General features: G+C 38.9%; 1 protein-coding gene across 1 annotated transcript in view; it reads right to left on the reverse strand.

Moving 5' to 3' along the window:
- The window catches only part of GRID2 (glutamate receptor, ionotropic, delta 2), a 749,749-nt gene that overhangs the window by 308,111 nt on the left and 426,690 nt on the right, over positions 1-14,948 (reverse strand). Inside the window, 1 exon segment of the mRNA XM_009329760.1 lies at positions 5,012-5,296. Coding sequence (XP_009328035.1) covers positions 5,012-5,296 — 285 coding nt within the window.

Genomic DNA, 14,948 nt, shown 5'->3' on the forward strand with positions numbered 1-14,948 from the left:
AGTTAAACATTGGAACAGGCTGCCCCGGGAAGTGGTTGAGTCACCATCCCTGGAAGTATTTAAAATACGGGTAGACGAGGCGCTTAGGGACATGGTTTAGTGGGCATGGTGTTGTTGGGTTGACGGTTGGACTCTATGATCTTAAGAGCTCTCTTCCAACCTTAATGATTCTACGATTCTGTGATTCTACACCAGCTTGTAAGAAGGAGATGCACAGCTACCCTCTGCAGCACAGTGATTCTACGGTTTGAGCTGAGCAGTCAAGAATAAAAAGAGTAGGAGCCGATTTGGCTGCTTAAATGAAGTAAATTTGGCTTGTACATACTGTGCGGATAGTAATTTTAATAGCGGGTTGAGAAAGGCATCAATTTACTGCATAATTTTGCTGCATTTCATGCCGCCTACTCTTTAACTGTGCAAGAAGACTGTCCTTAATGGCATTTGAAGAAGCATAGAATTGTCCTTGAACACTTTTAATATCCTCATATGAAATTTTCTTAAACAAAATCAGATTTCATGTCCTGGGCAGGCCTTTATCTTGGTTTACCTCAAGGAACAAAACACACTGAATACAAGGGGACTGACTGCACTATTTTCTCTGGAGTTTGATCTAGATCATCCCAGCAGAGAGCAAGGATGGGGGAAAAGATGACTCATCTCATTCTGATCTTCACAAGTTCATCTGAGTTTATACACTAAAGGTAAAGATGCAATTGTAGTAAATGAAATACAAACAAACACCACCTAAGTCTGCTCAAGTTAAAATGTTCTTTTTTCTTATCTCCTCACTCATTAACTGTTACTGTGTGTTAGCTTCACATTTGTTACTGGCAAGGCTCTACCACTGACAAAAGACTACAACTTTACTAAAATCTTTCACTAGTTACTCAGCTTAACTAAGTCAACAGCAGCAAAATACTTTTTTTATTATCAAGGTGTCTTTTGTTTTGTTTTGTGTTAGAATAGTCAGCCTACCTACAATTTTAGTTGGAAAAAACCCATCAGTTAAAAACTTAGATGTCAATTATTTCAGAAATGCATTTCTACATCACTTCTTCAACACCCAGCTGGTTATGACTTAATGGAAGAATTGCTTCCTTCAGAGACTTTAACTTTCTTTGTTGGTAAAGAACCTTTAAGTAGACTTGAATCTTCTAGCATTTAGATAGAAGTGGTGTTAAAATGTTAAAACTGAATATACTTGTCTACTTGTATTCAAAGAAGAATTTGGGAGTTATAAAAAAGGATAACATTGGGGAAATAACTCTCGGCCCTGCAGAAAGACACATTTCCAATCACAAACAATTCCCTAACTCTCTGATAATGAAAACAAATCTATGATAGACTGCAAGATAAAAATCAAAAGCAATTCAACTCATAGGATTAAAAAACTATGATATTGATAAATTTACACATAAATGTTTGCAGCCTCTTTTAAAGGTGCAAGGGATCTGGTTTAGCACAGTGTTTACTTTGGATATAAGCCCAATTTCACTGTAGGAAAATTTGTTTTAAATATGAAAGCCACATTTTCTTTCACAGAGCAAAATTATTACTGGAAATAATTTCAGTAATACAACTGAAGTATTTTGTTATAAATCATTAAATTAAATCACTATACAAAATAATTTCTTACAAAGGAAAGTATTGGAATTCTGCTGGTTGCTGGAACCAGTCAGTCTAACAGTGTTTTCATGTTTTCTAACTTACAAAAAGATGGCAACAATGGGAAAAAAATAAAGGATTAACACATATCAGAATCTATATTCACATTACTTCTCAAGTGCCATTTACTGCTATGGAGACATCACTTAATGGTATGATACACACCTTGAGGACAAAAGATCACATACAAAAAAAAACCCACCGGGGCAAGAAATTGCTCTGTTTGCACAAGTGTCAGTTCTGCAGAGGACTATGCAGAACATTATCAATAATCTCTTCCTAATATGAATTTAATTCTAATGCAAGGGTTGATCTCCCACCTACTTTAATGTTTAATACTAAATATTACATTAAAATTTCTAATATTAACTGCTGCATGCAGTTAAACTGAGCAAAGCTTCCAACCAGAATTTGATTTTTGGTCTGTATGAGCTGAGAGAAGAAATAAATCTCATACTGTGGCAGATCCTCTCAGGCAAGCTGAGGAATGGGACCAGGATCTTCCAGAGGGAATTGCAACCACCCTTAGCTGCACTGACACTTTGACCAACAGGATGGCTTACCCTTGGACCTCCACCCCCATGTCTGCATGCCCAGTCTTGATTTCTTTCTAAAACAGGCACAGAAGCTAACGGTAATGTTCCCTTCCTCAAGCTCTTCTGGGGATCTTGGGCCAACTTGAGCCAACTCTCATTTATAAAACCCAAACTGATGCTGGGAATTTTTTTTTAAGTATTTCACATCTATAGACCCATTTAAATGAATGGCTTTCTCAAACATCACAGAAACACAGAATAATTAGAGTTGGATGGGACTTCAGGAGGTCACATAGTTCAACCTGCTGCTCAAAGCAGGGTGAATACTGAATTCAGACTTTTCCGCTCTATAATCCATTAACAACTGATTCCAGCTCCTCTTTGCACACCCTGAATTTCTCCACCCCTCCCTCTGTGCAAGCCCCTGTTCTGTCAATACAGAACCCGGGAAGAGTGGCACTGCTAACATACTGGAAATGCTTTGAGTATATCAATAAAATAGAAGGAAAAAGAAAAAGCAACTTAATTGGTTAAGATTTATAATAAGCAAGATTGCTCTCTAGGGGCTGTTAAGAAAATAATGTCATCACAGGTACGAGGAAAACTACTGCCATAGATCAAAAACTGGCTAAGAAAATTAAGAACAGGCAAAATACCTAATGTGTCAAGCCTAATGATTTCACCTGAAACTGGGTAGTGAGGAATTAGAGAGGCATTCCAGTATGAGCAAGAAGAGGGATTGGAGAGACAGAGAACAACTCTCACAGTAAGGAAAATAACAAGAGAGGCCTCAGGTTAGAGATAGTGATCTGAAACTTCTGCTCTCTTGTTCCTTACTAAAAGTGGAGGAGGAGATAGTCAATGAAATCAGCAACATAAAATTTTATAAAGAAACTGTAGGAAGCATAAAGAGAATATAGAAACTGCTTGCTGCCCTAGGATGGCTGTTGAAATCAAGGATTTAGCACAATTTAAAGAAACATTATACCTTTGCACAGATTATAGCCCTATTCAGAGTTGCAGGATAACTCAAAACTCAGGTTGCATTTAAAACCTTTCTATTCATGGTATTAGTCCCAAACTATGCACACACACAAACAAACAAAAAAGTCAACACAAAACCCAGAAAAACCCCCAAAACCACCCAAAATACCCAAATCACACAAGTGGTTAGAAAGATGACAGACTGCTCAGTATATACTAAATGAAGAAATTTTTTTTGCACCTTTTCCTGATGTACGTGATAGTGCTCACTGATCAGAGTCAGATTACCAATCTGTCTTGGCCAGTATGGCATTACCTGTAGACTACTAAAGTCAGAATGCCATAGAGACTGGTGGAAAGACTTAATATCTGCCACATGTCATGTCTGGGGATGATGTGTCACTGAATGAGCTACTGGTCTGAAACTTATTCCTTGCAGGCAGGCATCTGTGTTACATAAGTCATACCATAATGAGATTCTTACCCAGAAATCAAGGACAAAATGACATGGTGTCTGAACTGCATTCTCAAATTAAATAATGAAACTTGAATAATTTAAAACTAGTATTTATGAATATAATTATTAAAAGATATTAATTATAAAATTTGTTTGAGATTTTTAAACTCAAAAATACATGCAAAAGGTATCTTTTAGCTGGCAAGAGTATGGTCTTCATAGGTACACTGGTACTTAAATGCACAAACTCATAAAACATGAACAAAAGTACTCTTTGCTGCAAGCTTTTTGGATAGTTTTTTATGTGCGTGTTCCTTATCCTATGGCTGGTGCTTTTAGGTGCTGCTTTGTTATAAGTAGGAGCTCTCCTATTCATAATTTTCTATCTTTCTAATTTAAGAATTTATTATGTAGCCAGGGAACAAAAATCAATAACACCTGACCTGAATGAACCAGATATTATGCACAGCAAATCGCTGAAGTGAGCATTTTTCCTTAACTTGAAGGTTTAACTTTGAAAATAATTTTTAAAATGTTCATCCAAACCAGTCATGATTACTTATGAATAATGGATGCATCTGAAGAAAAGCGGTCTGGTTTCAGAGCAATTTTCCATAGCAAAAAGATCATAAAATTAGTTAGATAATGCATCTATACTACAGAAATCTGTCCAGCTCTCCCCTCAGCTGTAGAAAATATCTGTACTGAACTCAGCTGAGTCACCAAGCTGGATGGTGCAGTCTTGTGCTGCCGCCGCACTTGCTCTATCACACAACCACCATCAGTTCAGCACCTTTCAGGAACACTGAACGAACTCAAAAAAGGAGGAACATTGTCTTCTCAAGGCCCTCCTCCTCAAGTTCTTCACTCTACAGAAGTTCTCTCTACAAGTTTTACATTTGTGAATAGCAGCTCATTCTTGCCAAGGTCTCTGTCCTACATTCACCACTGCTTCAGCTCCTGGCCATCAAATATATGCCAACAAACAGGAGAGATTGACCATGCAAGAAACAATTCTACAGAATGTAAGATCATACACATTGCCTCTTTAATTGTCATCTTATATTTCTATAGTCCAAAAAACAAGAGAGCTTGCTAAACACTTTTATGCTTCATAAACACTGGTAGAATAGAAAGCCAGATATGGTCTCCATTTATCAGCTAACTCTAGCAAAGAAATTATCAAATAAACCTGTAACCGTTGATGGATTTTAGAAATAGATTTCTCTGAGGTGTTGTGAAATGCTGGCAGAACCATAAATGTTCACAAGCAAAACATAATCTATTGGAAGACTATAAAGATGTAATGTGACTGCTTTCAACAGAACTATGGATTTGACAAAAATCACCCTGCTAAATAAATACTTACCATAGTCATTATCATAAAAAATAATGAATTTCTGCCAGGCATATTCCGTGACCACCCTCAAGATGACATCATTTAAGTAGACAGGGGGGCGGACGGAGAGCGTGTAGTCATCGTTGCGGTTGCTCCTTGTGAGCCCGCAGCCGCTCCTTGGCGTTCCTGCCGTTGAGCGCTGGATGAAGAGGTGAGGGATGTGCATGGCATCTGCCAGCGACTGCAGGGATCCTGCTGATGTGCAGCCGATGGAGCTGACAAGGGCCAGGATGCCTTGGTTCATCAGGTCACAAGCTGTAAGAAAACACAGTGATAGTCAAGATGAGAGCAGTTCAGAGCATAGGGCCTACTTTGCTGTTGAAACGCAAACACTGGGAATTGAAACACAACAGGTTCAACCAAGTGAAATATGGATAAAATTTTGCACATTGAGTAATTCAGACCTAAAATTCATTAAAATCACGAGGCTTCTCTATTCACTTTGAGCTGCCTTATGGTGAAAGCTGGAAGACTGCCCCATCCACCTTGCCCAGAAATGAATTATCCCTTGAAAATGAGACCCATCCCTGGGCTTTCTGAGGAACAGTAAGAACTGATTCCAGCTACCGAATTAACATGACCACCCAAGGAGATAAGCACTCTTCAAAGTCTAGCACAACAGCTCCATGAATAGGATCTTTGCATTATACAGAGAAAACCTGAAGGAATAACAGCTCAGGCTTGCTGTCAACTTTTGAAGACAACTGAATATAATTATGTACATTAACTTGTCCAAGCAAAAAATGTGTTGCTTTCAGGTTTTAAGAGATATATGCAATAATCTTATGTAACTTATTCTTTTTTTTTTTTAAAAAGGCTAGTCTTATAAATAGCAAAACATTTTCAAAATTCAGTGAACAGTTTACATACATTTACTCTCCTCACTTCCATAAGAAAGGCATGGAGTTGTTTATGCAAAAAATAACCCCTTGTAACTAATGGTCTTGTTAATGAGGGCTGAGTTAACAGCAGACAGTCTGAAGTACAATACCAATGACATCCACATTAATACCAAAGGTGTTTATCATGATTAATGTTAATGCAATCAATAAATATCAAAAGAATTAATAATGATTAGGTCTGTAATTTTGAAGGATTACCCTGTGAAATAAAGCAGAGTCAAGGGTTTATATTGGGTTTCTAACAGACTTGAAAGCCTGTGAAGAACACAGGCTTGTAGCATAATTCCCCAGAGCACACCCAAGGCTAAATTTTGAAATACTCGATTTGCTACTAGCAAAGCTACACGTGCAGTTAACCTGCATTTACACATGTAAATTAGGTAATGCGACGGTAAAGAGTAATATGTGTTTACATATACATATCTAATACTAAACTGTGCAATTACTTATTTTGCAGGAATATTCTGCACACACGACAGGTGCAGCCAAAACCAAGAAACCCACATGTGAGAATATATTCCCCCCAAAATAAGAAAACATATTTTAGCACCAGACCTGTTGTCTTGTATCATATGGCTCTTAATCACAGTGAGTAATGTTTTATTCGACAAACATTTATCGATCTCAACGGGAATAGTTACAGTGTCAGGAATGGAGTTTCGCATTCAGGCCCATGTGGAGTTTGACTTCATAAACAAAGGACAGCACCAGAGGTCATGAATGCAGAGAAGCACCTTCTCCTAAAGTGAGTGCATTATTCTCATTAAGATGCAGAGATCTGGTACATGCCGTGGTGGATTCCCAGGGTGTACTGATGCCGCTCAGGCTCCGTCTGATAGGAACACTTCTGAATTCCTTCATGAAGATTAATATGGGAGGGTGAGTGTTCTCACAGAGAGGTTTCAAAGTGTTTTGGCTTAGGATAAAGTGTTCCCTCTGTATATGCTCTGAATATATCTCAGTTTTTGGGCCAGCTTCTGGGCTTCAGGTTAAAGGTAATACATTTTCAATAACCACAAGTATCCTTTTTCAGAAAAGTACCAAATATCATTGGTAATTGGACAAAAAAATTATCAGTATCTCACGTTTCTAATATTCAGAACATTTCAAAACAATCTTATTAGCTATTCATCTTTTATGCTGCTGGTTTACATTCTTCATCATCACTTTCAACAAAGATGAAAGACTTGTCAAATTATCTTTTTAGGGAGATACTGAATCTTTTTCCTGATATGGTTCTCCTGCACCAAGTACTGCAATATCTAGGTTGCATATCCCAGTGAGAATGCTACTACTTGAGAAACAAACTATTTTTATTTATTTATTGATCTATCGATCAATAAATACCTGTAGCTATCTTTATTTCAATAGATATCCTTATAGCTAGATATCAATAGACAAATAAAATTGATGTTAGATTTTGCAAAAGCCTGCTTTTAATTCAATGAAAATTTAAGTCTACATGGTTCTGATGCCACCTGTTTGAGTAAAATATGTAGTGTGACCCTCCAGTCTCCCAAACATTACTTTTAAAAATATAGCAGAGTCGGACTGCATTACAAAAATTGCTTGAAAATGTCTCAATTTCCAGGCACACTTTCACACTGAGAATAACCAATGCACTCCCTGTAATACTATGAAGTGGGAAACATGCTTTTTGTGAAAATTGTTATTGAAACATGAAGAGAAAGAAAACAGCACAGAACATTTAGCTCCACAGGGCCAAATGCTAATACTGGCAAACAAACTGAATAAGGGATTAAAATCATCTCTTGACACTGCAAAAGATTTGTTACAATAGCCTCAGGACTGAAGTTGCCTGTGTGGCTCTTTCTTCCATGATACACTTACGAGAATTGTGTGTGCTGGATTGGGGCAATATGCACTTAATTATGCTTGCAAATGGACCTTATTCCTGTACACTTAGAGACTACTTAATACACAGAGAATTATCTGCTGGAGAAGGGGCTGTTATCTCAGAGGCAGCTTTTCTAGAAAATGAGTGCATGTGTTGCACAGTTCGCCTCTAAGTCAGTCTAACTGGATTATTTTTGAATAGAAATATAATTTCTACAATATATACACATACAAAGTAAAGTCTATACAATATGTCATAGAATCATAAAATCATTAAGGTTGGAAGAGACCCCCAAGATCATCAAGTCCAACCGTCAACCCAACAACACCATGCCCACTAAACCATGTCCCTAAGCGCCTCATCTACCCGTCTTTGAAATACCTCCGGGGATGGTGACTCAACCACTTCCCTGGGCAGCCTGTTCCAATGTTTAACCACTCTTTCAGTAAAGAAATTTTTCCTCATGTCCAATCTAAACCTCCCCTGGCGCAACTTGAGGCCATTTCCTCTCGTCCTTTCACCAGTTACTTGGGAGAAGAGACCGACACCCACCTCGCTACAACCTCCTGTCAGGTAGTTGTAGAGAGCAATGAGGTCTCCCCTCAGCCTTCTTTTCTCCAGGCTAAACAACCCCAGCTCCCTCAGCCGCTCCTCATAAGACTTGTTCTCCAGACCCCTCACCAGCCTCGTTGCCCTTCTCTGGACATGCTCCAACATCTCAACATCCTTCTTGTAGTGAGGGGCCCAAAACTGAACACAGTATTTGAGGTGCGGCCTCACCAGTGCCGAGTACAGGGGCACGATCACTTCCCTACTCCTGCTGGCCACACTATTTCTGATACAGGCCCGGATGCCATTGGCCTTCTTGGCTGCCTGGGCACACTGCCGGCTCATGTTCAGCCGGCTGTCGACCAACACCCCCAGGTCCTTTTCCGCCAGGCAGCTCTCCAGCCACTCTTCCCCAAGCCTGTAGCGCTGCATGGGGTTGTTGTGACCCAAGTGCAGGACCCGGCACTTGGCCTTGTTGAATCTCATACAGTTGGCCTCGGACCATCGATCCAGCCTGTCCAGGTCCCTCTGCAGAGCCTTCCTACCCTTGAGCAGATCAACACTGCCGCCCAACTTGGTGTCATCTGCAAACTTACTGAGGGTGTACTCGATCCCCTCGTCCAGATCATTGATAAAGATATTAAACCGAACTGGCCCCACTGCTGAGCCCTGGGGAACACCGCTCGTGACCGGCCGCCAACTGGATGTCAAACTATCGTGTATGATATTCACATATTCCTTAGCCAAGCAGAAATTCTGTTGGCTCCAGTGGAAGAGTTGACTGGTAAAAAGTGTAAGACTGAGGTCTACGTTTTCTTAGCCCCTTTTTTCCCCCTCACAAACAAAAGCTCTATTAAATCCTTTTCCTAGTGATCCAAATCTTTCAACCGTATCTTATCAATTGACTCAAAGCTCTAGTTCAAACATTTTTGAAATCCTGGTTGCATTCCTTCTTGAGCCTGAAACATCCAAGTGATATTTTGTCCCATGTGTGGTAAAAAAAAATACACACACATATATATATAAAAGGACTTAAATGCTGCTTTGCAGCATTGCAAACTCTGTTGCAATTTAATTTGCTATGACCTCCTTAGAGATTGTATTTCCAAGCTGGTATTTAGTCTACTGCCAATATGATCAAGGAATATTACTTTACCATTAACTAGAGAAAGAAAAATATTACTGTGTCTTTTAAGACCTCAGGACAGTAGAAATGTCGAATTAAAATGGACTTGTACACAGCTCCATTGCAAGTTTAACAAAGAAGGAACAGAAAATTAGTAATAGTGTTTATAAAATACTGTTTCATAGCATAAGTTATGTTTAAACATAAGTTGTCCAGACATTAATTTGCCCACATAACCACCAGATAGTGGATGCTATTAAGAACTGGATCTTCACCAGCTAAAGGAATAAAACTGATCACAGAATTTTACACATTGCGTAGAGAGAATATCAGGAATGTCTATAAAATAAGTTAAAATGTTTCTCCATCGCAGATACACAAAGAGACTATCTCATGTATAGCACACACTAGCATGCACCCAGTATTACATTTAACTCTTCAGCTTATCTTGTCTTTCTCAAAATGCAAAGTTTCCAACACTGGTGGGCCGATTGCCAGTAATAAAAAAGTGATCTTTTAGAGTAAAATCTCTTCTAAGTTAGTTTGGCATGACATCTAAAGAAAATAAAAAACCTAATTTTGTGTTCACTGTGCTATTTTTTAAAATAAAGAGCATAGCCAATGCAATTTGAAATAAATAGTTTACACCTAGGCTATCAGCTTGTATAAGCACTTCCAGCAAAGCAGAATTTAAATGGCTATTGTTACAAATGTGTCCTTAAAATGCGTTCTGTGTAAAATGGAAACAATGGTAGGTCCTTAAATAACTACTAGTGCTGTAATCTAGAAAAAAAAAAAAATTCTATAATTAAGAGCAAGTTTAAAAACAGATGCAGGAATAAATAGGAAGCACCAAAAAAAAAAGGAATACTAAGATTTAACTATTGCTCTGAATGTGAGCATTTTCTTACTTATTTCTCCCCTTTTCTTCTTAAATCATAACAAATCACCCTCATACACCACTAACTGATGAGCAAAAGTGAAAAAAATATTATAAGATCCTGGAGACTTCAGTAACAGCTTAATCTTGCTCCCATTTAAATTGCTGGTTAAACAAAGTCAGACCAACTCTTAACATTTTTTTGAAAATGCTAAATATTGTGCATAAAGAGTGTGTAGTATCCCTTTAAATAATCAGAGACATATTCTAGGATCCTTTTCATCTTCTATAATTTAGAAACTACCAGGCTCCTTCCAGAACAGTAGTGTTGTTTGACTGAGTACCTGTTGAGTGAACAGAAATTAGATCTAAACCCCGTTCCCAGAGTCCTGGTCCCATGGGCCTGACGTGGACACCCCAATGTCATTCCTCAGGACATCCTTTTCAAAGCTGGCATCATTTCAGTCTCACCGCTCCTGGATGTTTTCCACATATTACCCATGTAGTGTAGTGCCTTAAAGCTATTTAGCTGAATGTGAAGCTGGGGGGAAAAAAAACTCTCTTCACCAATATCTCTGTTTTGGGATGGAGAGTGAAGGGTTATAAACAGTATTTTCCTTATGTATCTGCTCTGTGTTTTGGAAGTGCTCCAAGGACTCTGAAACCAGGAGGGGTCCATACAACTGGGCCAAATAAGATTTCCCTTGATTCCTGTAGGAGGTGAGTGCAGCCTTTCCACAGAAACATTTTTTATCTTCTTACTCTGTTTTGGGGTCTGTACAATCCACCACCAGATGGATCACAGGTTACCTGGAAGGATACTCAGAATCCTTCCCCATTTCAACAAAATAGCCAGGAACCTACAATCCAGTCAGAGGTCAGGGAGAAAAATTTAGTCCATAAGAACCTCAGATTTTCCCCATACATTAGCCATGAAGAGAGTATTTACAGATTTATTAACACATTCTGGAAATTAATCATCCCTTCCATCACCCTATTTGTACTAATCCACGTCCAAATTAGGATAAGCAGCTGATTCAAGGGGCAAAATACAACATCAGGTGACTTGAGCACCTAATAAATGGATATTAGGCAATCAGAACTTCTATACAGCTTTGAAAATATAAGCTATTATTTCTTGATTTGCTCCTAAAATCCTTTCTCAGTTTCAGGATGCTGATGAAGACTGAGGGACTGTAGCATGAAAATTCCCTGTTGCAAAGGGTAAGGAATAAGGTTAAAGTCTGGATTTCTTCCACTGAGATGTTCTGTTACCTCCCCATCAAGTAGCCATGCTAACAACAATGCAATTTTTTTTGGTCTTTATCTGTCACCTTTAAGCAACAGTCCCAAAACATTCATGAATTCATTGCAGAAAGAAAATGTATTCACATGAAAAAAGCCATGAAAACTTACAGGAACTTTAAACAGGTAAACTACCGGTCCTTTTGTTTGGTGTTCATAATCCCAGATGCAAGAAGTAAGGATAAAATGTGATTATGAGACCCATGATCAAGTGAGTCTGGCCTCAAATTTTCAGTAAATCTTTTTAGTCACTTTTGGATAGCAATTCTGCTCTTGCAAATTATTTTTCCTTCATAACACAATGGTTCATCCCAGACTTAGAACTGAATTCGAGATGAGTGACAGCACATTTTTAATATATCCTGAAAACTATTCAGAAGGAAATAAGGGTAAGATGGGGGGGGCGGGAATATTGACTGGATTTTAAAGAATATTCTCCTCTGCAGTGCAGATAGCAGAGTCTATTCCTCTTCCTTTTCTTGATAAGGTTACAGAAAGCCACTTCATTTACATCTTCTCTGTAAACATTAGCCAATCTCCCCCTCCCTTCCACTACATTATACACAACTCGGACTGCTAACAGTATTTTAAATTCACTTGTAATTAACCTTTAAGGGATTTTAGTTTGTCCTGACTGTAAAACAAACTTGTGTTTGAGTCTTAACAGCTGTGCTTCCTAAGCCTTGGGATTTCTTTGTTTGGGAAAAATAATCCAAACTTCTGATATCTAAGAGTAAAAAAATATTACCAGAGCACACATTTGCATCTCTGTTGCACAAAACACCACAACCACTTGGACGTTTTCATTGAAAAGCGCTTTGTGAGAGTCTTTTCTAGGTCAGATTTCTTCCTGTATACAGGCTTTGCAAATTCTGGTAACGTTAAATCCATCACATTAAAATTTAATAATTCATCTGAGCCTTGAAAAAATAAACTACAAGTCTCACAAGTTTGGAGGGAGGCAAGAATTATACACAAAAGGTATTTTGACACCACCTCTCGCAGGATGCAATGGGAGAGCTTGAAAGAAGTGCAGTTTGCAAAGGCTACCAAATGGAAGGTTCCACAAGTTCTCTTTTTGGACTAAAGTCCAGATTTATTTTTTTTCCTGCAAGCCAACCTGCAGCTCTTCTGTTCACTTCTACAGAGGCACATAGAGGGCATGTATCTTGCCAGATTACCACACCAGGCAGAGAAACAGCAGTACAACTTCCTATATTTTTCAAATCTGGTTTCACCTGGTATTCAACAATTGCACCCAGGCTTTGTCTCCGAAGAGTGATGGCTCCTAGCCCTTCAAGAAGCCTGAGCTGCTTTGAAAAACATTAAAAAAACCTCCAACATTTTAAAGAAGTTACACAGCCACAAATCTTCAGCTGAAGAATGGCTTTAGCTGCCATCTCCTATAGCACGTGAACATGAGTATCGTCCCAAAAGTGCCACAGCTTTTCAGGGTGCTTATAGTTGAGAGGTAAAAAGAGGCTGCAGTGCTGACAGACCTGGAAAGAGGAGACTGTGCTAGCCAGTGCCGTTGTAGAAAGGTTCGATATGAGTGTTAATGGGTGACGAGGGGCATGGAAAGAAGGAGCTTAAATCAATTAAAACCAGGCAGTGACATTCATTGGAGAAAGGGCTAGAGATGCATCACAAAATTGACCTCTAGGATCCTGACATCCCAACAGGGATGTCTATCTGCAAAGTTAATGTAGCCCATTGGAAAGTAAGGAATGCAGGGAAATCTGGGCCTAGATTCCAAGAATGACTCCAAAATCCTCCCTTTTTTGTGCTGATCCCTCACTGACACAAGCCAAATCTCACCTACTGCCAGCATCCTTGCTTAAAGTGTTGCATGAGCAATTTCCATTCATCCATTCAGCAACATGAAAACTTTTCACTTCATGTGTAACCATCGGTAGATTACACTTGATTACCTATTTAATGATGAAGCATATATTACTTCAATCTACTGTGCAACTTGCTCCATCCCTTACTTTGTTCATGTTCACCCCTGCACTGTTGCTGAATCTTCTAATTTCCCTAACCAGCACTGATTGAGAAGTTATTAAGCAGCACATAGTGTCTGATACCCTTTTTAATAGCTAGCTTGCCTGCTGCAGAGCAGACAATTGCTGCATAGCAGCAATTATACGGAAACAAAAAGGCTGAGTCTTAAAGCAGCTTAATATAAAATTAAAGACAGTTTTATCAAAAGATAACATCCTGATAAAATCATAGGGATTTACTCTAGTTCTGTGTTCTCTGAAAGTCTGTGTAGAACTGTTGGGGAAAAAAGCATCGACAACAAAACCTGTTTAAACTTTAAGCATCAACAATACTCATTTTATGGACTTGCTCAAAACAAGCCAGGGCAACATTCTTGTTAAGAGAATAAAACACTGAACTTGATGCCATTTGACAAAAATTATACTTTCCTTGCTGCCTATTAGTCAGATTGTCAGGCAATTTTCCCATCCAGCCTTTCTATCTCGGTTCTAACTTTACCTTCCTATCTGCTTTTTCTTCCCCTGAGCATTGCAGAACATTGGCTTTCATCCTCCCATTGCCTGTTCTCCCTCTCTCCTTTGGATATGCTCCAGCCAGGCAAAGCAACTTGCTCTCCCTCTTCATGTTTTCTCCTCCACCTCTTCTTTTTTAAAAAATTTTTTCCCCACCTACTTCACCCCATCTCCTCCAGTGTCAAGAAACAACAAGATCTAGAGGACTTGGCACTGGACTGAGAATCTGAAGGCTCGTGTCCTGGTCCCACCTCTGCCATTACTTGGTTGCATGACTGATTTTTGATGAGTAATCTGATTTCTCTTATGCTTTGGTGATTATGATACTTTGACACCTTTGTAAAACACTTTTGCATGATCTAAATACAAAGGATTACATTTGTGTTTCCCCCAACCATTTTTTCCAAGATTAGAAGGCCCATTTCTTAGCATAATTCACATTGTCAGAAGTTCTTTTACATCCCCTCTCTTTTCTGAATGCTCACGTTTCATAGCTCCCCTTTCTTGCCCAAACTATTAGTATGGAGACAACAGGCTCTGCTGGAGAGATGCAGTGCAAAGCACAATACCACAGCGTAGTGCAGGGCAGACAAAAGAACACACAGCTGGTAGCATTAGTTTAATTGGAAGCCCTACAATGGAAAGAGCTGCCTGTGCTGCCCTGGATGAGCTTGGCATTCTCCCAAGTACAGATATTACTGAACAATACTGCTCAAAATAAGACCGTCCCCCAAGGGAAAAGAAATCTGTGAACAGCAGTCTGGGAGAGCT

This window comes from Pygoscelis adeliae, unplaced genomic scaffold (genome assembly GCF_000699105.1).
Source record: "Pygoscelis adeliae isolate BGI_AS28 unplaced genomic scaffold, ASM69910v1 Scaffold67, whole genome shotgun sequence".
Classification (NCBI taxonomy): domain Eukaryota; kingdom Metazoa; phylum Chordata; class Aves; order Sphenisciformes; family Spheniscidae; genus Pygoscelis; species Pygoscelis adeliae.